At 40.1% G+C, this 22804-nt stretch overlaps 2 protein-coding genes across 7 annotated transcripts in view; both read right to left on the reverse strand.

The window, feature by feature from the left end:
• The window catches only part of TRMO (tRNA methyltransferase O), a 226826-nt gene extending 216192 nt beyond the window's left edge, over positions 1 to 10634 (reverse strand). For all 4 annotated transcript variants that reach the window (XM_073806324.1, XM_073806322.1, XM_073806323.1 and 1 more), the window contains exons 1-4: positions 10479 to 10634; positions 4767 to 4941; positions 3792 to 3949; positions 202 to 864 (exon numbers count right to left, since the gene is read on the reverse strand). In XM_073806324.1, the coding sequence (XP_073662425.1) occupies positions 202 to 864; positions 3792 to 3949; positions 4767 to 4941; positions 10479 to 10614 (1132 nt within the window). In that variant the 5' untranslated portion in view covers positions 10615 to 10634. The remainder of the gene's footprint in view (positions 1 to 201; positions 865 to 3791; positions 3950 to 4766; positions 4942 to 10478) is intronic.
• Positions 10635 to 14905: 4271 nt separating this feature from the next.
• The window catches only part of HEMGN (hemogen), a 38949-nt gene continuing 31050 nt past the window's right edge, over positions 14906 to 22804 (reverse strand). For all 3 annotated transcript variants that reach the window (XM_019949019.3, XM_019949020.3, XM_073806329.1), the window contains 2 exons: positions 18477 to 19537; positions 14906 to 15875 (listed from right to left, as the gene is read on the reverse strand). In XM_019949019.3, coding sequence (XP_019804578.1) covers positions 18478 to 19537 — 1060 coding nt within the window. In that variant the 3' untranslated portion in view covers positions 14906 to 15875; position 18477. The remainder of the gene's footprint in view (positions 15876 to 18476; positions 19538 to 22804) is intronic.

The raw sequence follows: 22804 nt of genomic DNA on the forward strand, positions 1-22804 counted from the left end.
GCCGCGGAGCGGCTAGGCCCGTGAGCCATGGCCGCTGAGTCTGCGCGTCCGGAGCCTATGCTCCGCAACGGGAGAGGCCTCAACAGTGAGAGGCCCGCGTACCGCAAAAAAAAAAACAAAACTGCCCTCAGAAATAGCAAGTTTGCCTAAACCTCCAAGTAAAAGCTCATCTCTCATTCAGAAACAAGAAATGGAAAGTACCTGGTTCACCTGAGCTGAGGTGCTCAAGGTCCATCTCCGCGTGAGGAGTAAACCGGACTCCCAAGGTGGCCACGGGAGCCTCTCTCACCCAGGTGGGGACCGCACTGCGGTGGGCTGCACCAGCCGCCCTGGAAGGGCAGAGAAGAGCCTCGGGCGGCATCTCCGTGCTGTGTCCTTGTGCGACCACCGCTGCTTCCCCTCTCCTCAGCCTGCTGTCTGCTTGTTCCTCTGAAACGCTCTTCTCCAGGCAACATGGGCCACTTTGCTCTTCTGCTACCCTAGGACTCGGACCACTTCCTGATTCTTCACCCAAATCTGCTGCTCTCTCCCTGGGCTCAGGTGAGCTTTGCTGGATTTTTGCTGAGTTGTCGTGTTTTGCGTTGTTTTCTCCCGAAGTTCTATCTTCAGGACATTTAGGTTTCTCCTTAGTACAACTGTAGAGCTGTGGTTCCTCGTACCCTGAGAGCTGTTGCTGGTCACAGCTATCAGTCTTGCCGCCACACTGGGACACGGTTTTTGGTTTACATTGGTTATTCTGTAAATTAACGTCCCCTAAAGGCTCAATCAAATTTTGTGGCGAGTCATAATCAGCTATGTAGGGCTTTATGTCTAGTACAGGTGTGCCATGAATCATGTCAATTCCAGAAAGGTATATGGCTCCACCTGTAATGTGAAAAACATCCTCTTAGAAATATTAACAATGAAGAACAGTGCAAACAACAGGAGAATCAACAACATCTGCTTAAAGCCCACCAAGCTTACTCACAATTCTCTTACGCACCAGGCCCTCTTATACCTGGTGCCAACATACAGTTTTCTTTCTACCTAGAAACCCATTCTCTTCTTTATCTGTCAAACTCCTATTTGCTCTTCAAGGCTCTCACGAAACACCTCCTTTACAGAGCCTTTCTGGCTCTTCCAGACATAAGCATTCTTTCCTCTGGGTTCCACAGAGGTACCTGTGCCCGAACCTCTCCTGAAGCCCTCGTCACATGGTCTAGCAATGACCTGCTTAGAGTCTCTCCCCCTAGACAGTAAGTAGGTCCTCGAGCACTAGGTGGGGCCATCTCACCTTTGCATCACTGGGGGCTTCTAACTCTGTTCCACACACATCAGAGTCCTCAATATATCTCTGTGGGACTGATGATGGCTTCCAATGTGTCAAACAGAGTCTAAGGTGGCCCCATGATGTCACCTCCTGGTGTATAATCCCCTCTTCTTGAGTATGACTTGATATCACTTCAGTGACTACGCTATGTTATCTAAGACTCCTGTGTTTGCTGGCAGGTTCACTTGAGAGACTCTCCCTGTGGGCTTGAAGAAGCAAGCTGCCTTGCTGGGAAAGCCTGTGTGGCAAGGCACTGCGAGAGGTCTCTAGGCACTGGGGGCCACCTCTAGGAGCTGGGAGCAGCCACCAGCCAACAACCAGCAAGAGGCCAGGACCCTCAGAACCACAGCTGCAAGGAAGTGAATTCTGCCTATGACCAGAGAGGGCTTGGAAATGGATTCTTCTACAGTCAAACCTCCAGAAAAGAACTCATTCCACTTCACTGCAGCTTGGTGAGACTCTTAAGTGAGGACCCAGCTAAGCTGTGCCCATACTCCTAACCTATAGAAACATTGTAATGTTTTAAACACATAATAAATGTGTGCTGTTTAAACTGATAGTGCATGGTAATTTGTTACACAGCAATAGGAATCTAATACTCCACTGAATAATTAAACAGGGCACTTCCCTGTGGCGCAGTGGTTAAGAACCCGCCTGCCAATGCAGGGAACATGGGTTTGATCCCTGGTCCGGGAAGATCCCACGTGCTGCTGAGCAACCAAGTCTGTGTGCCACAACTACTGAGCCTATACTCTAGAACCCACAAGCCATAACTACTGAGCCCATGCGCCACAACTACTGAAGCCCATGTGCCCTAGAGCCCATATGCCACAACTACTGAGCCCACATGCCACAACTACTGAAGCCCACACGCTCTAGAGCCCACGTGCCTCAACTACTGAGCCCATGTGCTACAACTACTGAAGCCAGCGTGCCTAGAGCCCATGCCCCACAACACGAGAGGCAATGAGAAACCCCACTCATCGCAACTACAGAAAGCCCGCGCACAGCAACAAAGACCCAATGCAGCCAAAAAAAAAAAAAATTAAACAGAACATAAGTCACCATTACCAAATATTAAGGAAAGGTCCCCTGTTGTCCCACTTATACAGCTGCTGTTCAGTTCCTTCTACTGGGGCAAAGTCTACTAACTTGATCCTTGGAAAACTGGCCCAGTGAGAATCAAAAACTGCATGTGATCACATTTGATCCTATCTCCATTTGAGAAAAACATGACTAACAAAGGAATCTGATTTCTAAAACATGCTTATTGGGAATGAACCTGGAACTTTGGAAAGAAGATTTTGGACTTTCTAAGTGATGGATTATGCCTAATAATGTCTGCAAAAGAAAGAAAAGCACTGGGGCACAGGTGAGAGTTCATGGGATTTGAAGTCAGACAACCCCCTGGCTGGATGCTATTCGGTAAATTATCAAACATCAAAGAGCCTCAGTGCCCTCATCCATAACATGGAGACTGCTACCTTATCAAGCCCACGAGCCACTGTGAGATACCACACATGAACACTCTTTATAAACTGCAAAGCACCACACAAACACTGGTCATCCTCATAACGCTTATTTATAAGAGTGTCTACAGCGCTACTGTGTTTGCCTTTCACCTTTCTGATTTGATCTTCCCCATTAGAATGCTAAGATCCTCTGCAGGGCTGGGATTTTTATCTAATCTGCTTGCCACTATATCCCCAGCACCTAGAACAATGGTTGGCACATATTCGGTGCTCAGAAAATACGTGTGGGTTGCACAAACGATCATAAAACGTTCCAGTACTGTTACCCAAGTTGTGTGTTACCCAGCACACCCAAATGTGCTGATCAGGTCCAAGGGATTCAAGAATGGGAGGCTTTCAGAAATTAACGGCTCAGTAACGCGTTTATATATGAACACGTAGTTAAATGTGGTATTCTACACAGGTTCTCCCACAATCTGACAAATGTTCAACCTATGGTGTATTCATCCCAGACCCTCTGCCTCACATCACAGTGGACAGCGGCACTGCAGCCACGATGCATGTTCATTTCCTCAGGGCTGCAAGGAAGAAATGATCCACCACACTGTGGTCAGATGTGCTGACCATATATGCATGTGCAACCAGTTACGGTGCGTTAAATTTTGAGAGTGTCCAGTTATTTTTAGATCATTTTATATTTACTGCATTCCAAGTCAGAAAAAATTTGGTTACTAATTTAATGATTAGAAAATCTTAAGAGTTACTTTTAAATAATTTAATAACTTCTGATAAATATAATGATATAAACTAACTCTGAGCATCCTATGAGAGCTTATTCCAAAGTGTTTCAATGCTGACATTCTTTTAATCGTTTCATTTTCCTCAATGTCTGGTGGTTCACAGGGGCTAACACCATTGGTACTTGTCTCAATAACAGCCAGTGCTGAATACTATGTTGATTTTATAAGACTTCTTTTGGTTAAGGAAAAAGTGGTAAAAGTACAAATTACCTTCTACCTTTTCCAGTTTGGCTAGGGTCAGTCCTATCGCATTGGGACGATGTGGGCTCCTTGTAGAGAAAACGCCAGTCTTCACACCATTCAGCCTAGGAGGCTGCACTTTTGCCTTACAGCTCAAATGACCATTTTTGTGAAAAACAAACAAAATCCTATTGAAAATAAACCAAACCACTGAGTAAGAAAAGAACACAGTCAATCTATCATAATGATTTGAGGGAGAAAAAAAACTTTAATTCCCCACAAATTAAAACAGAAAGAATGCTTCTAATGGTACTAAAATATAATCAGTGGGGGAAAAAAGAGTAATATCATTCCCGTTTTTTGAAAGAAGACAGTCTTATCTCTATATCCACTGCCCATAACACAATGACTGGCACATGCTAGGACCTTAACAGGCTTCTGTCAAGTACCTGAATAAACAATATTTCATGGGTCTAGAGCAGGGTCCACAAACCTTTTCTGTAAAGGACCAGGCGGTAAATATTTTAGGGTTTGCAGGTCAACGAGTCTCTGCTATAAATAATTCAACTCTGCTGTTGTAACACAAAAGCAGCCACGGCCAACACATAAATGAATGCACGTGGTTATGTTCCCATAAACTTACTTACAAAAACAGAAGATGCGATGGGTTTGGTCCACAGGCCATAGCTTGCTGACCCGTGGTCTAGAGGACAGAATAATGACCCACGGACAGAATCGAGAAGGTCTACAGATTTCAGCTCAACAGAAGTCATTCAACAAAACTGGAACCAACTGCAGATGGAATGTGCCCCTCAGTGGATCCCAAGTTTCCCTGAGGGTGTCCAAGTTATGCAGACAATCACATGCATGAATATAGTACAAAAATCCCATGCAATAGACATAGGTGGTCTGGATGGCAGTCTCCAGGGTTGCCTCCAACTGGAGTACTTTACTCAAGGGCAAGTTATGGTCCAAAGTACCATTTCTAACTATAAAACCACTTACCAAACATGAGAAAACTGTTCTAAGCCCATCAAGGAATGTTCAGGATTATTAAAGATGCTTTTTCTAATCCTCAAACAAGCCCGTGAATGGCTACAAATGGATGGCTGCCTTGGAGTACCATTCTTGGCCGAGAAACAGGATTCCAAGTAACCAATTGGCTCAGTTAAAAGATTCCCTACAGAAGAAAATTAGATAAGAAATCATTAATGAAAAGGTCAAGCAAAGATGTAGGAAGACATGTTTTCTTTAATGCATCGATTTCATAGTTTTAAAATCTATTAGATGTTATACAACTATAAAATAAGATTCTTATAGCATTCAAAAGTACATATAAATATGCTTATCATTTCATATATCATTGTTATCAATACATCCCTTTAGATAATAAACTGGAAAGAGCATTGGTCTAAGAAAGAAAGAATGAAAGGAAAAATTCAGTTTTAGAAGAGCTACTATGACTATAATTCAAATTCTATGCAACCATTACTATGTTATGTGATCTTGGTTAGGGCTAAGAGGGTATTTCAAACAGAGGGAATAAGCTGCACAAAGTTAAATGAGAAATTTTATAGCATAAGCAGGGAACAAGCCATTTTGATTGGCTGGAGTATGAAAATACAAGGCAAAGAATAATGAAAGATAAGGAGACAGAGACTGTATATAGGTTAAAATGCTTTCAATTGAAAACAACAGAACACACGAAAAAAACTAGTTTAATTAAGCAATAAAGGGAGTGTATGGGATCACAGTACTAAAATATCTAGAGGCAGTATAGATTTCAGGTTAGGCTTGCTCCAGCAGCTCTCTGCCCCACTAGAATGTAAACTCCATGTGGGCAGGAGTTTTTCTGTCTTACTGATTGCTACATTCTCATTGTCTAGTACTTGCCTAAAAGAGGATAGGTACTTTAAAAATTCATGCTACATGGAGAAAAGGATTATGTAAGTCTAAACTGATTAAAATGGAAAGTGAAAAAGTGAAAGAAGAATGTGTGTAACATAATCCTATCTATGAAAATTTTATGTATTTACCTAACTAAACATGTACACATGTATGTCTAGAAAGCTATCTAGAAGGATATTCACCAAAATTTTAACATTGGTTAAAACTGGTGGAGACTTTAAACTGTGTCCTTTTCTGTTTAGGCTGGTTGTAATCCCTCTGATATTGGTATCACTGCCCCATACAGGCAACAGTAAAAAGTCATCAATAATTTATTGGCACATTCTTCTATTGGGATGGTCGAAGTTAATACAGTAGACAAATACCAAGGAAGAGACAAAAGCATCATCCTAGTATCTTTTGTTAGAAGTAATAAAGATGGAACTGTGAGTTAAAAAAAAAAACCGGTGGAGGGATTGTTGGATTATTTTTATATTCAACTCTGTAATTTCTATAATATTTGAAAATTTTACAATAATCACAAATCATTTTTAAAATGTTTTAAACCAGTAACTCAAAAGAAGAAAAAACTGGCCAGGCAACATCAATATAGGTTTAAAGTAGGTATCTGCAACTAGCATTTTGAATTTATAGATAACTTTTTTTTTCACATTTCATGAAGGCTGTATTAGCTTCTTTTAAGAGATGATATAAAGACATTCTAGAACCTCATTTTATTTCCAGTTTCCATTAAATCTATCCTATCAGCACAGGTGGGCAGTGAGACTATAGGCCTGTCCTTCACAGCACCTTTCGTGACTTTTCACTTATAAGAACTAAATTACGTGATACATATAAAATATTACATGCAACATATATATAATAAAGCATAATGTTAAAATGAAATTCTGTGTACCACCACCCAGCCCAAAAACTAGTGCTTTACCAACAACTTGCATCTTTTTATGTTGCCTCTCTCCCTACCTTTCGCTTGAATGTGCCTGAACAAGAGCCTGAATGTGGTCTTTATCATTCTTTTCTTAAATATGATTTTATCACATGCATATGCATGCTTAAACAACGCTTCATTTATTTTGTCTTTGAGTTCTATAAAAACTGGTATCTTCTCAGACCTGCTTTCTCTCTCTCAATATTATGATTCTAAGATCCATCGACACTGCGTACATTTTTGATGACTTTACATTTTTTTCCAACTACATTTACAGGCACTCTTTTTTTAAAACCTTCACCTATGCTCTGTGGAGTTGATATAGTAAACATCTTAAAGATGAAGGAACTGAAGTCAAACAATTCTCTGGTGTTCATAAAAATATCGTGAAGAAAAATGGCCAAATAGGGCTCCTACCCTAGTCAGTTATGTTCTGTTTTATTTAACAAACACTTTCCAAGTGTCTACAATTGCCAGACATTGTGCTAAGTTTGGGGGAAAAAATACAAAACAAGAACTCTTTTCACAGTGGAGTTAACAGTTGATTGAGAGAAACTCACAATATGCTTCAATATCATGGGAAATGTCTTATCTGTAGTAATGATCAAAGACTTTTGCCTTTGACTATCTGATTGGGGGTCTACAAGTTTATAACTAACTTGAGCTATCACTTCATTGAATCAGTCTATACCTGTTTTTCACAGGCTATACATATGCTATGATAAATATAAGTTGTAACCAATTAGATTTATTCCAACCCTGTTTGTTCACCTCTATAAGAACATAAGCAAGATAATACTGGGTGAGCAATGAACTGAACGAGCTACATTGGAAGGAGTCCCTCAGCTATGTCACTCTCAAATGTTTGGGACCACTCTCAACATATCAACTATCCATCTAATAAACGTCGGAACTTAACCATATTCTAATACGTCTGGAACTTATTTATTCTCTGTGCCCCGGTTCTTGGAATATTAAATGCTATGAAATATAAATGCTCAATCATTTCCAAATATAAATTCTGCTTGAATGCTCTCCTTGAAGTGGAGGCCTGAGAACGTCCACCCAAGGGAATTCTGATCTTCTTCCTCTTGCCTCATATCTCAAAAAACAAACAAAAAGAAAACATTAAGCACCTACCATTTGGTAAGCACTGTGCTGAGTGCCTGGGAACAGGCATAAACAAGAACCAGTTCTCACCATCAACGTGTGCAGGACATTGACAGAGTGGACAAGTAAATCAACAATTAAATCAAACTGCCTTACATAGGGAGAGCACAGGTATGCCAGAGTAGTACTGGCATGAGAACTACATGGAAAGAGGGAGAAGTTTCACTGGGGCCTATGGCTGGTATGAAAAGAGAAAAAGGACAAAAACAACACAGGGCCATAACACTAGCTGTGTGACCTTGGGCAAAACTGCCTACCTCTCTAAATCCAGTTTTCTCAGCTATAAAACAAGGATAATCATCCTATCTTGGAAAGATGACTAAAATATGTAAAGTACCTAGTACAACAGAAGGTGCTCAGCAAGAAGAGATTTTTAAAGCCCTTACACAGGTTTTTCCCTCAATTTAACAATATTACAACTGTACTAACCATATAATTTTAAAAAACCCACAAGTTATTAACGCAGAGGCTTTCTGTACACAAGTCTTATCAACAAGTCTTGTGCAGACAGAAATGTCCAGGTCCTTTTCACCTCTTGCCCAGACTATTAAATTACCCTTGTTATAATTTGTCTTCCCTCTGCCAGTCCCTCCCCTCCTGAAAACACACTACACCAGTCCTCCGGATTCTGAGTTCCTTATGTCTCGCTACTCTCTAAACTTTTTGTTTCCCACTATTAACAGATGTCATATTTCTTTTTTTTAATTTTTATTATTTATTTATTTAAATTTATTTATTTATGGCTGGGTTGGGTCTTCGTTGCTGCGCACAGGCTTTTCTCTAGATGCGGCGAGCGGGGGCTACTCTTCCTTGTGTTTGTTTATTTATTTATTTATTATTTGGCTGTGCCGTGTCTTAGTTGTGGCATGTGGGAGCTTTGTTGCCACATGCGGGATCTTTGTTGCCATGTGCAGGATCTTAGTCGCGGCATGCATGCGGGATCTAGTCCCTGGCCAGGGATCGAACCCTGGCCCCCTGCACTGGGACCACAGAGTCTTAACCAATGGGCCACCAGGGAAGTCCCCCATCCAACACTTCTGACTTACAGCTCCCGGACCCCATGCTCTGTAGACCTCTGAGCCCTGCTCTTTCCTGCCTGTCAAAATATCAGACCTGGGGCTTCCCTGGTGGCTCAGTGATTAAGAATCTGCCTGCCAATGCAGGGGCACGGGCTCCAGCCCTGGTCCGGGAAGATCCCACATGCCGCAGAGCAACTAAGCCCATGTGCCACAACTACTAAGCCTGCATGACACAACTACTGAAGCCCACGTGCCTAGAACCTGTGCTCTGCAACAAGAGAAGCCATCGCAATGAGAAGTCCACACACCGCAACAAAGAGTTGCCCACTCGCCACAACTAGAGAAAGCCCACGTGCAACAACAAAGACCCAAAGCAGCCCAAAATATAAATAATTAATTAATTTAAAAAAAACTATCAGACCTATAATCTGGCAGTATACAACAATTTTTTTTTAACAGGCACAACCGTTGACCACATAACAATACCTTTTAGAAATTCAAGTTAAACATTTAGAACATACACAAAGATTTTAGTTTCAAAACTTTCATTTAGAACAATGAAAACCAGCAATAACCTAAATGCCCAACAATAGGGAACTGGTTAAATAAGAGCACATCTATAAAACAAAATAGCGTGCAACTTCTCAAAATTAACATTATTAATTGCCATGGAAAGATTTTCATGAACCTTAAGTTTTGTTTTGTTTTTAATAAATGTAGAGCTGGGATTCAAATCAAAGTTTTGTTTTATTCTTTTAAATTTATTTATTTAATTTTGGCTGCATTGGGTCTTTGGTGCTGTGAGTGGGGGCAACTCTTCATTGCGGTGCACAGGCTTCTCATTGCGGTGGCTTCTCTTGCTGCGGAGCACGGGCTCTAGGCGCGAGGGCTTCAGTAGTTGTGGCTCGCAGGCTCTAGAGCGCAGGCTCAGTAGTTGTGGTGCACGGGCTTAGCTGCTCTGCAACATGTAGGAATCTTCCAGGACCAGGGCTCGAACCCGTGTCCCCTGCACTGGCAGGTGGATTCTTAACCACTGGGCCACCAGGGAAGTCCTCAAGTTTTTTTTTGAAGTTATAAAACAATGGTGTCGCATATCACCTCATGTTTCTAATATGTAGGCACTGAAAGTATTATGGAAAGTAGACACCAAGATGTTAACAGTGGTTTTCTCTGGGTAATGGCCAACTACTTTCATCTTTTTTTCCATTTGCTTCCTCGGATTTCTAAAGTTAATATATTCTGCCCTAAAAATAGGGGTGAAAATAAAGAGAAACAAACGCATGCCATCTTTCAGTGCCCAGTTTAAAACTATTTCCTACACTTCCTGCAGCACAGGTTGCTTCTCTCTTGTGGCATTAATCCCGAATCGGCAGAACACCTGCTGTATATATCCTATCTCTCATTTATGGGTGAGAACTCCCCAAGACAAAGGCTGCTACACTGCACGTGGCTGTTCTGCCAAGACCAGGCCACCTTAGCTACCAAGAACAGAACAGGAGAGATGATGTCATCCCGCTCGCCTAAGACACATCACGTGGTCTCCTAAGCACATGACCCGTGCCTTCCAATAACCAGGAAAAACGACCCACGTCCATTCTAGGTCTCGCATTTGCCGTCCCTCCCTGCAGTGAAGTCGGCTCCCTGCACTTAGGACTCTTCGGAGTGCGGAACCTTCAGCCTCTTATAAGTTACCTGTCTCCAGAGCCGGCTTCACGCACCCGCACGAGGTCGCTGTGGGTCGAGGGCCGGGCTCCTCCAAGTCGCGCATGGCTAGTGGTCTCACAGGTGCCCACCCAACGCGTTCAAGCCTTCCGCTTCCGGTCTCCATGCATGGCGCCTGCGCAGTGCGGAAGAAGTGCGGTGCGCGGCGGGCGGAGCCGGAGGCCACCGCTAGGTGGCGATTAGGGTCTGGATCCCTCGTTCCGCTTCTGAACGTGTGTCTGCTCTATCGCGCGGACCCCTTGCAGTTGCCCGCCTTTTCAGGGCAGTCAGAAGCTCCAAGTTACCACCCTTTCCAAGGGGGGCACGTCGATAAAGATTTATGCATAAAGATGTCTCTCTCGAAATAATAAGCAACCTACATATCCAGTGCATGACGCTAATTTTTAAATAAAAAGAATATGTATATACAATTAGCACATAGCAAGATGATCGGATGTTATTAAACGTTAATTCTTCTTGAATGGTGGGAATACACAGATGGTCATTTATACTTCTCTGTATGCTCCCATTTTTCCACAAGAAAAACGATGTTTTGTCAGAAAGGAACCCCAAGTAAACCTTATTTCAAATCTAATGGATGGGTAGCCCCACACCAAATTAACGGGTAAGAAGTGGGGACTGTTCCTTGTGCTCCATACCTCACGAGAAATGAAGCGAGAATGAAACTGAGTCAACATGCCATACACATTGAGGGGATTGTAGTCGTTGTTTCTGGGCAGCTCTAAAAAGTTGAGGGCCAACAAGAGTCAGTTTTCATCCCATGCGATGACCAATTATCCCTGCACCGCTAGCCTGGCCTTTTACCCACTTACTTGTAACGTCATCTCTCACCTGTGTATTTATCAAGTTCCTCTGTATATATAATTCTACTTCTGAGCATTTTATCCTGTTGCTTCATGGGGAGAGGGGGGACATACTGCCTGCAAAATAAATTATTCAAAACCGTAAAACTCCACAGATTGAAAAGATTCAACAACCATGAAAAGCTGTTCCTAAACCTGTTCATTTGTCATGAACTAACAGACCACTAGCAGAAAGTAACCATCATAAGGAGCCAAAGATTTAAAGAGAAGATTATGGGTTTTTGTTTTTTGTTTTGACATTTTGCGAAATTCAGCAAACATTTTAATTTATACATGAGAAAAGGAAGTGTTCAAAAGGGTATGCATTTCAAGTTATTTCAGGTTATTTGTGAGAGAATTTCTGCAGGTAAAACATGTTTAAATTTAACCAACAGTAGCGTGTCAGTGTATTTAAAATCATGAGAAAAATAGAGAAGATTGTAGGTTTTAAAACAAAAACTTTAAAAATTGATAAAATTCATACACCTACGTGTTCTCTGATAGTTTCTTTCCACGTGAAAATTTGGAAAAGAATACCATTATTCTTTTTCGAGGAGGGTTCCCTCGAAACCCTGGGCAGCTGATGAAACAAGAACAAATTTGAGAAACACTGAGCTACTATACACGTTGTAAAACTGAGGCCGTAATAGCTGCAAATTGCCACTAGATGGGGGTGTTGCTAAAAGTGATAGTCTTGCTTAATTTGTGGACAGACTCCTGTAGAAAATGAGGTATTTTCCCTCCTGGCTTAAGATAACATATATAATGATAATCACACCAAAAATATATTACCAAGTGTGACAAGTTCTGAAATGCAAAGCAGAATTGGAGACACTGATGAAGTAGGTTGCTACTTCATTTAAAGGAAAAATTTCTCTTTATGGAAAACAGGAACTTAAATATGTAGCCCTTTCATTATATGATTTGAAATTTCTATTATCCTGTCTAGAGTATATATGATTGTATAAATAACCATTATATACGATTATTTTTAGTTTATGAGACAACCCTTTCTCTGGAGCTAGGACCTAGGAATCTGCCTTAAAAAAACCCGAATGATTCAAGGCAGGTGGTCATCTGTCTACACTTTGAAACACTTCTCAGTGTAATGATTCTTAATCTTTCATTTGAGTGAAGGATCCCTTTGAATATCAATTAAAGCTTTGGATCTTCTCACACATCATATTAGATTTAATATCATAAGATTCATGGATTTTAAAGAACAACTATTCTACCCACGAGTGGAGGGTAGCACAAAGTAGGGCTAGATGGATTCTTGCAAAACTTTAATTCTATGACATCAAGGCTCTAAGCCAAGAAGAAAACTGGAACATTTTAGATACACACTCGTGTTTGAATGAGAATAGTTAGAAAGCAGAGTTTGTATGTCTATATAGGGAGTGGGATAAGAAGGCAAGCAGAAAGGGTCCTAAAAGGTAGAAAGAGAAGACCCCTCTTCCTCTAATGTACTATATTTCTTCATATCATCTACTTCCTTATCTCTTTCACCTTTGTGCCCCTGTACATTGTACATATGCAAATCTCGTAAGATTCATCTTAATGAAACACTTTTAGAACTTGAGGTTTCAGTTTACTCTTTTTTTCTCTAATCTTGACCCACCCTGGCAGGTAAAATTGAGACAAGATTTCCAAAGATTGAAAACCATCACAAAGAACACTGAGGAAGTTAGATGAGACTTTGGGTGAGTACCCATCCTCTCTACAGTTATTCCCTCATCTGTAAAATGGGAATGATAATCACTGCCCAGCCTATTTCAAAGATTCTTGTGCAGATCAAATTTTAAAAAGTGTATTTGAAAGTACAAGTTCTGAAGTGCCATCCAGATGTAAGGGACTATCATATGGTGTGCTGTCCTCAATATCTACTGTTACTTGAGTAATACAATGGGATATGAGTAATCATTGTTCTATTAATATATGCTGAGGGGGGAAATTTTATTGTGGGAGAGGGTGTGGCAAACAGGAGGGAAATAGCATTGTAACCTCCCACCATACCAGTGGTCCTCGACCCTAGCTGCACATTAGAATCATCTGGAGAGCCATTAAAATACTCTAAATCAGGGATCCCCAACCCCCAGGCCATGGATCGGTACTGGTCCTCAGCCTGTTGGGAACCAGGCCGCACAGCAGGAGGTGAGCAGTGGGCAGGCGAGCCAGTGAAGCTTCATCTGCAGCTCCCCATCACTCACCATTGCTCCCATTACCTCCTGAACCATTGCTCCCATTACCTTTCCACCCTCCGTGGAAAAATTGTCTTCCATGAAACCCATCCCTGGTGCCAAAAAGGTTGGGGACCACTGCTCTAAATGCAATGTTGTAGCCTAGATTGGATCCAGAAGCAGAAAAAAGACATTAGCAGAAAAACTAATGAAATCCCAATAATATCTGTAGTTTAGTTAATGGTAATGTAACAATCTTAGTTTAAGTTTTGATAAATGGACCGTGGTTATATGAGATCTTAACATTAGGGTAAACTGGGTGAGAGCTATATAGGAACTTCCGTACTACCTTTACAACTTTTATATAATTCTAAAATTATTCCTCAAAAATTATTTAGAGCAAAAAACAATGTAAAATGTAAATATGTCTTGAGGTCACCCTAGATAGGTGAATCAGAATCCCTGGGGAGGTGCCTGGGCAACTGTGATTTTGAAATTTTCCCCAGTGGTTCTAATATATGGTGAGGGTTAAGAACCACTGTTCTACACCATGAATGCTTGAGAGACTGGGATCCTGTCGTGTTCTTCACTCTAGCCTAGTACCTAGCACAGTGCCTATATGGAGAGCTTGCATACTTGTGCCCTTGCTGAACCATTTGCAGAAATCTCCTTTATTTTGAGTCTTCTGTAATAACAGAAGGAAAACTGAAAACAAACCTCTTTCCCTCAAAAATACTGGGCTGGCCAAAAAGATCGTTCGGGCTTTTCCGTGACATCTTACCAGGGAGGATTTTCAGACATGTTCCTGCCCAGAATAGTTTCTACTCCTGCCCCCAGTCTCTCGTCATTTTCAGTTAATCCTGACCATTATCACCAGATAAATATTCCTGAAATACTAAAACTGCCATCTCTTTGTTCAAAAGTCTTACTTAGTTCCCCAGTACCTAAGTAAATAATATACTTCTTAGTTAGGCAAGCAAATTTCCATACAACTCCAATAATACAATAATTTTCAGCCTGCTAGCCTGCTATTCCACATGGACCCTGCATTAACTGTAGATTGCATGCAGTTCTCTTGAACATGTCTTTAATTCACCCTTCTCTCTGTCACATACAATAATGCTGCTATCCTCACCTATATTACAAATCCTCTCCATCTTTCAAGGCTCCACTCATGTGTAATTTTTTCGGGTCACTCCAGCAAAAAAGTGAGCATTCCCTCTGTTGTATCTTCTAATTCAAATGGCACTAGCATTACTATTTTCTTTTGTAATTATTTGTTTTCTGTTTTATTCCCCCACGAGACTAGATTAAACTCCTAGTGGGCAAGGACTATGTGTTATAGGTCTTCTAACCCTCACAGTGCTTACCATGATGCTGTCCACACAAACACGTGATAATGATTTAATATACATTTTGCGCAATTACAGTGTATAAAAAGTAAAAATAGAAAATCAAAATTCAAATACACAACTACATTCATCACTCCAAAATATCTTTGAAGGAGTCCCAGAATAAGAATTGTTAAAATTGTTAAATTGTTAAAAGCCATCTGAAGCCTGAATAAGATTTTGATGCTGGGCTTCCCTGGTGGTGCAGTGGTTGAGAGTCCGCCTGCCGATGCAGGGGACATGGGTTCGTGCCCCGGTGCGGGAGGATCCCACATGCCGCGGAGCGGCTGAACCCGTGAGCCATGGCCGTTGGGCCTGCGCGTCCAGAGCCTGTGCTCCGCAACGGGAGAGGCCACAGCAGTGAGAGGCCCGTGTACCACACACAAAAAAAGATTTTGATGCTATTGTTACATTAGTAATTGAACAAAGTTTATAAGAAAACTATATACTTCCTCAAATTTTAATTGTTCAGACTTAAAAATGGGGAAAGGGAGGGCTCAGTAATTTTCCCCTGAAAACAAACATTTATTTGACTAATTCTTAAGGGCAGGAAAATTGTTAAGTCTGTTCCCACCACTATCCTCTCCCTAATATACCTACACATACACACGCATGCACACGCATGGGCGTGCACACAGACACACACACACTAGCAGGATGTTGTCTATGTGGTAGAGCCTGAAAAATCACATTAGTTCTCTCTTTCAGATATGGTCTATATATGGGGGAAAAACCACTGTTAAAATATTAATGAATATTGTAGAGATTTCTACCATATTTTGAGAAAAATCACACATATAATGTACTAAGATGTGAATTTTGTTGGACAACTATGATGGTTGCACATTGTTAAAACAAAACAACTATAAATTTTATTTTCTGGTTGAATCTCTTGAGGAACGTTTGGAATTGCTGGTATCTCTGGTTCCTCTGCTTTGGGTTTTTCCTTCATTTCTGTAAAATAAAATAAAATACGAAAATACATTTAATAAATGGTATTGGGATGATTGGCTATCCACTTGGAGAAAAAAAAACTCTACCTAACACTTTGCACAAAAATAAATCTCAGACGAATTAAAGATTTAAATATTAAGATACAGTAAATGTTGTAGAAACAATAGAATATTCCTTTAATCTTAAGATTATAAAGGCCTTTCTAAGCAGACCACAGACCAGAAGCCATAAGGGAAAAGACTGACAGGTTTGAATCGTTAAGAATTAAAATCGGGGCTTCCCTGGTGGCGCAGTGGTTGAGAATCCGCCTGCCGATGCAGGGGACACAGGTTCGTGCCCTGGACCAGGAAGATCCCACGTGCCGCGGAACAGCTGGGCCCGTGAGCCATGCCCGCTGGGCCTGAGCGTCCGGAGCCTGTGCTCCTTAAAGGAAGAGGCCACAGCAGTGAGAGGCCCGTGTACCACAAAAAAAAAAAAAAAAAAAAAAAAAGAATTAAAATCGTGACAGGTTTGAATAACTAAAAACTAACATTAAAATTTTGTCATATAGAATGCCAAACTACTATAAACAAAGTTAAACAACAACTAGAAAAATATTTACAACTTATATGTAGGTAAAGATTTAATGACTATTATTTAAAGAGATTTTTTAAATCAATCAAAAAGGTAGATTTCCCAAATATAAAATGGAACAAGGATTCAAACAGGCAATTCTCAAAAGAAAAAAACTGAATTCATAATAATCATAAAAATATGCCTAGCAGCATTAGTCATAAAAAAGTGGGAATTAAAACAATTAGGTTTTTTTTAACCTAGCATAATAGGCGTAGATTATTAAAACAATCATGTGCAGTGTTGTCAAGGGCATGGGCAACAGGCACTTACATAAATTCTTGGTTTCTGTGTATTGCTACAACATTTTTGGAGGCTACTCTGACAGAATGTATCCAGACTTTAAATGCTGGTACCCTTTGGCCCAGCAATTCAACTTCTAGGGATTTGTCCAAAGGAAGTAATCAGACCAACTTAAGCTTCCAGTGCCTTAGTTTCCTTATCTATAAAATAAGGATAATACTATTCATCCACTAGGGTTTTTAACATTGAATAAAGTGATTCACATGAAATGTTTAATACAGTGTCTGGCAGATAGAAAGTGCCAAATAAATGTTATTTAAATAAATGTTACTTCCAATGATTTCATTGAACGTTGCTGTAATAGTAAAACTTGGCAGTAATCTAAGTGTTCATCATTATAGGGATTGGTTGAATAAATTATTGTACGTATAATACTGTACAATTGTTACAAAAGATGTCATTAAGATGGCCACAATATATATTGTATGTGAAAAAAAGCAGGTTATAAAATGGAATGTATTGTATTGATACCATCTCATTTGTTAAAGCAAAACAAAAACTTGACCTTGGGGATCAGAGATAGGAGATGGTATTATAGGGGACTTTTACTCTACAGTCACTTATATATTGTTTTAATTTATTATAATAAACATTATAATTTATTATTATGACAATTTTATAATCAGCAAAAAGGTAGATATTTCCACTTGTTTGGTAAGACAAAGCCCAAAACAAAATAAGCATTAATTAATTGCCCATCTTAACCTCGCTGGGTTTAAAATGAAACTCTTAGAATCGGGCACTGTGTTGATAAGAGCTGCTTCTCCATCAGGGGACTCCTGTCAGTACAAGTAGTGCTTCATATGTCTGCTTTTACTGTAATTTTTTAAAAGGTATTTCCTCAAAACCTGTATTACTTGGAATACAATAACCCCAGGTTTTTGTTGCACTCATACTTTAGGAGAAAGAGAAAATAAGCTACCAAAAGGATTTCTTTAGAACACAATTCCCTGGGGATAGCTATGGTCCGCTAGCCAGCCCATTTCTTATACTGTGTACAATAGTGCACAAAGAGAATCAAGGCTCTCAATTATGTCCCCAAGACAAGTCAAACTGAAGAAAGGTCACATTATTTCTTAAATGCTATGCAGAGGAGAAAGCTTTTCAGGAGCAAATATTTAAATAGAAAGGGTTTGGGTTAAGCCTGGTAAGTCCTACAAGAACGAGTTCCCTATTACCAGGATCATATTTTATGTCTTTGTATCTCCCTCAGTAGCTTGTACCATGAATTTACTTACCTTTAGTTTGCCAGGAAATTTTAATTTTCTAGAAAAAAACTTTATTCACCAAGTTTTCTTGTTAATCTAAATGTAATTGTCCTTTAAAATGTTTTGCACATAATTCACTCTATATGGGGTTCATTTTTCTTCACTGGCTAAAGCTTCCCAAAATGGATAGTATGTACAAGTACCCACTATACACACTTATAGTTTCAATGATTTTCTTTTAATTATATGGTAATATACCAACAGATATTGGTTGAATGAAAAACATTTTTCACTTGAAACTAGCCAAAGACATTGATGATACCCATCGAGATAACTGGGATAACCCAGGATTGTCAAAGAAGGCAATAAATCACCGCTCCAAGGGAGATAAACCTATCTGGTACTCTGATTATGAACAGGGAACACAAATAAGGGGCATGTCACTAGCTTGACCCCAATAAAAAAAAAAAAAAACTACCTCAAGAAGAAATATAAACATCCTTAGCATCTTCCTGGTGTGCTTTAGGATCCTGGTCTTGGGGCCCACCTCTTTCTTGGTGCAGCTCTGGAAAGCATTCTTCAGGCACATCCTTATCTTTATATGTCTTAGTAGAGAGGTCTTCAGGCCCAGGTATTTCTTGGTATATTTCAGGTGCATAGTCTTCAGGCCCAGCTGTTTCTTGGTATATTTCAGGTGAATATTCTTCAGACCCAGGTGTTTCTTGGTATATTTCAGGTGAATATTTTTCAGGAGCAGGTGTTTCTTGGATTGTTTTATGAGAGGGGGCTTTAGACACAGTGATTTCTTTATATGTTTTATGAGAAAAGTGTTCAGGTTCAACTGCTTCTTGGTATGTTTTTATAGAAAGCTCTTTAGGCACAGCTATTTCTTGTGCTTCAGGAACAAAATTTTCAGTCTCAGCTATTCCTTGACCTAGTTCAGAATTGTGTTCCTCAGGTTCAGCTCTTTTTTGGTATGTTTCAAGAGTGTAGCCTTTAGGCACATCTGATTTGGGGTATGCTTCAAGAGGGCATCCTTCCAGGTCAGCTACATCTTCAGATGTTTTAGAAGAAAGGGCTTTGGCTGCAGCGGTTTCTTGGCACATTTTAAGAGAGAGGTCTTCAGGTTGAGCCATATCATGGCGCATTTGGGAAGGATGGTCTTGAAATACAGCTATTTCTTGGTACATTTTAGGAGAGAGGTCTCCAGATTCAGCCATATCTTGGAGTATTTCAGAAGGGTGGTTTTGTACTGCTGTTTCTTGGTATTCAGAAGAATTTTCCTGATGGATAATGCTTTCTTGACCTATTTCAGAAAAATGTTTCTTGGGCACAACTCTTTGCGTGGAGGCTACCGGAAGGAGAGCTTCGGTCACACTCCTGGGTGGTTCAGTTTCTTTCTCTGTAGGTGCTGGTGCTTTCTCCATCATTTCCTTTTCTAATTGTGACAGAGGCTCCACCTTCGTTTCTGTATTTTGTTGTCTCTTTCTGCCTCTTTCACTTCTTTTTCCTGTTCTCTGCCGCTTATGTTTTTTCTCTCTATAGAGAAATCAGAATTAGTGTCAGCAACAGGGCTCCAGAATTCAAATAAACATTTGGCAATAACAGTCCCAGGACTCCCACTGCCTTGTTGCACGACCTTGAACAAGGCACTTAATCTCTCTCTGGGCCTCAGTCTCCTTGTTTGTAAAATGAAGAAGCAGTTCTAGATGCTCTCAATTGTCGGGAGAGGAAATGACCCTCAGGACTTTTTGTCTTTGATGCCTTGCTCTACAGGAATCTTCTTGGTGAGTGTAGCGTGTGTGTGTGTGTGTGTGTGTGCGCGCACGCGTTTGAGAGCATATACTTAAAGTTTGGTTATGGAAAATGTATTGTTGATGTTATACATTAATAGACTGGCATTCTTGTTTATATGCTAGTCTCTCTGGGTTTAGTCTATGTGAGTTCATTTCTCTATACCCTGGGTAAACTGATATGATTGTGTTCCTAGATCTGCAGTGCAGGTCTGCTCCTCATCTGCGCAGCCTGCAGGTGAATGATGTATGTGGCTTGCTTATCTAATACAGTGTCTTGTGTAAAGCAGGCTGAGTGGCCAAAGCTGGGTCCACAGCTCCAAAGCTGCAAAAACACTTCCTTGAGGTAAAGCAGCTTGGTGGAAAGGCATGAGTGGTCATATTATACCTACTCTGAACCAATCGCTAAAGATCTAGAAGATGAAAGGATATGCATGGGTATTGCAACCAATGACAAATTGTTAGGTACTGCAAATATAACCAAATACAGATGGCTAATATAGATGGACTTGGGGGAAGAAAAAGATACTATAAAAAAGCATTTCATCATTTTTCTAAACCTATTGAAATTCTGTTTCATGCTACCTGCCCCGTGGAGCCTTCTCCAACAGACCACAGGGCTGAAATGCTCTCCCTGCTTACCACTCCTATAGGATTTATTATGAATTATGCTTAAGGTAAAGAACATAGGCTGCCTCATCCTGTAGTTATTTCTGGAGAAACCCTATTTCTTTTAGTAAACAAGACAGTCTTTGGAGATAAAACCAATGTTTTTTACACCTATGCAATGCTTGCAGTTCCTTGTACACTTAAAAAATGTATACCCTATTCTACTTTTGCGTGTTTGAAAATTTCCATAATTAAATTTTTTTAAAGGTTGTCTCATCAAAACCAGTTTGAAGTCAATATTAAAAAGGTACATATTGTAATAGTACAGTTTAAAATAAATATTAAAAATAATATAGAAGGTAAAAATGATATGGTACCTCAGCATTTGGAAGTTTAATTCCAAGTAACCAAGGTAACAAGATAAATTATAAAGTCCTTATTGTCAGATTTTAAAAAGATGATGTATGTGAATTCTTCAGGCAACATTATTATCCTAGAAATTAAATCCTAAATAATTTGTTATGTAGATCTCTATATGACGGAAATGTGAGTAATGTTCCATGTTCTTCCTGGTAGTTTCTCAAAAGATACAAATATATCTGTGTGGCCTAAAATTTAATCTGTACTCTGTCACTTATAAGCTATGTGATCATGGGCAAGTCACTTAAACTCTCTATTCTATGCCTTGATTTCTTCACAGGTAAAATGGAGTAAATAGTATCTGCCCAACCTCATGTGGTTGTCCTAAGAATTGCATGTAATAACTTATATGAATGAATCATCCAGATAGAAACTAGTACTCTTATATAAATATCAGAAATATATATATATATATATGGTGCTTCCTATGTGCCAGGCACTGTTTTAAGTAATTTACTTATTCTGTTATCTCATATAGTCTTCACATCAACTTATGTGGTAGATACTATTATTATCTCCATTTTGCAGATGAAAAAACTAAAGCACAGAGAGGTTGAATAACTTGTCCAAGGTGAAATGGCTAAGAAGTAAGGGAGCCACTCTTCAAATCTAGTCATTTAGCCATCTGGCTTTAGCAGCCAGGCTCTTAACTATTACACTCTACCGCTTCTCTCTGGAGCTAAGGTTTCACTGTGTAGAATGTTGTAGTGAGGACAGCCCTCAGCAGTATAGATATATGTCACAACAGCAAGGCCGGCCAGCTGCCGAGAGGCTCACCAAGGTTCCACCTACTCCAGTGACTTCTTCAGCCTTGCCCCCCCCCAAACCAATGAGCACAGAAGCCCAATTCTATGAGCATACTGAAACCAGCTCCATTTCTAGGGTCAGAGCTCATCAACCAGCTCAAAGAGATTGATATGTAAACCTAAAGACCAATTTTTAAATGAACAGTGAGGAATGCAAAGACTTGGGAAGGCAAGGAATGATCAGAAGGTTGCTTGGTGAGTTAAGGAATTAGGGGAACTAATTGTGTGTTCTTCAACAGAGTCACCTGTCAGAGGACTTGAGTACAGAAGTTTCTGCTATAACATATATGCATTCCTGAAAAACCTCACTTTCTGCAAAATCATGCACTAAATGTGACAGTGTTTATGGGGAAAAAATAAAGTTAGGGCAAATAACTCAAATCCTATGCAACTTTTTAACACTAGCATAAACAGTAATTGGGACAAGGGTGAGATAACTTGGATAGTCCAGACAGGCAGCTTACTATGGCTGGAGGCTGCCTCGAGGGTGGTAAAAATGCACAAAAGCAACAGTGTAAATGCAGGCTTTCAGTGCTGAGATCATGCAAATAAGGGTGCTCTGAGACAGCAGGGCTGCTGCTAAGTTGAGCACAGGAAGAAGTGCAACCTGCTATATGTGGAGATCTTTGCAAGGCTACCAATGTCCTTCTGTGGGGAAGAAGCCCCGGATGAAGGCTGAAAAGGACCCTGTCTATACATCAGCCAAGCAGAAGGCTTTTTCCTTTGCTGTGAAGGTTTTAACTCTATTCCCACTATTCTGGCTTCTTTTGAGTAAGAAAAATTATGAACTAACACAACTTCCACATTATGCTGACATCATTCTCATATTTACCAATCATATGTGAGCTAACTGGTGTTGTAGAAACATGTGTTGTTGCAGAACAGACGATACTAAGTCCACAGTGGGAATAGGTACTTAAAACATCTGCACTGTATGTTTTTTAAAAAAATGACGCCTAGAAAAATGTTTACCTATGTTTTTTTGGGTTTTTTTCACAAAGCAGAGCCCGGCCCTGTGAAAAATGTATACCTATGTTATTTTTGCCATTGAAGGAAACATTTTTACAGTAAAGAAGAAATGCACATCTAAATCTTAATCAAAAAAATTTTAAAGAAGAGTGCCTAGATCAGTGGTTCTCAACTGGGAGCATTTTACCTCCTCTCCCCTGACCCCAGGA

This window comes from Tursiops truncatus, chromosome 6, assembly GCF_011762595.2.
Source record: "Tursiops truncatus isolate mTurTru1 chromosome 6, mTurTru1.mat.Y, whole genome shotgun sequence".
Taxonomy (NCBI): domain Eukaryota; kingdom Metazoa; phylum Chordata; class Mammalia; order Artiodactyla; family Delphinidae; genus Tursiops; species Tursiops truncatus.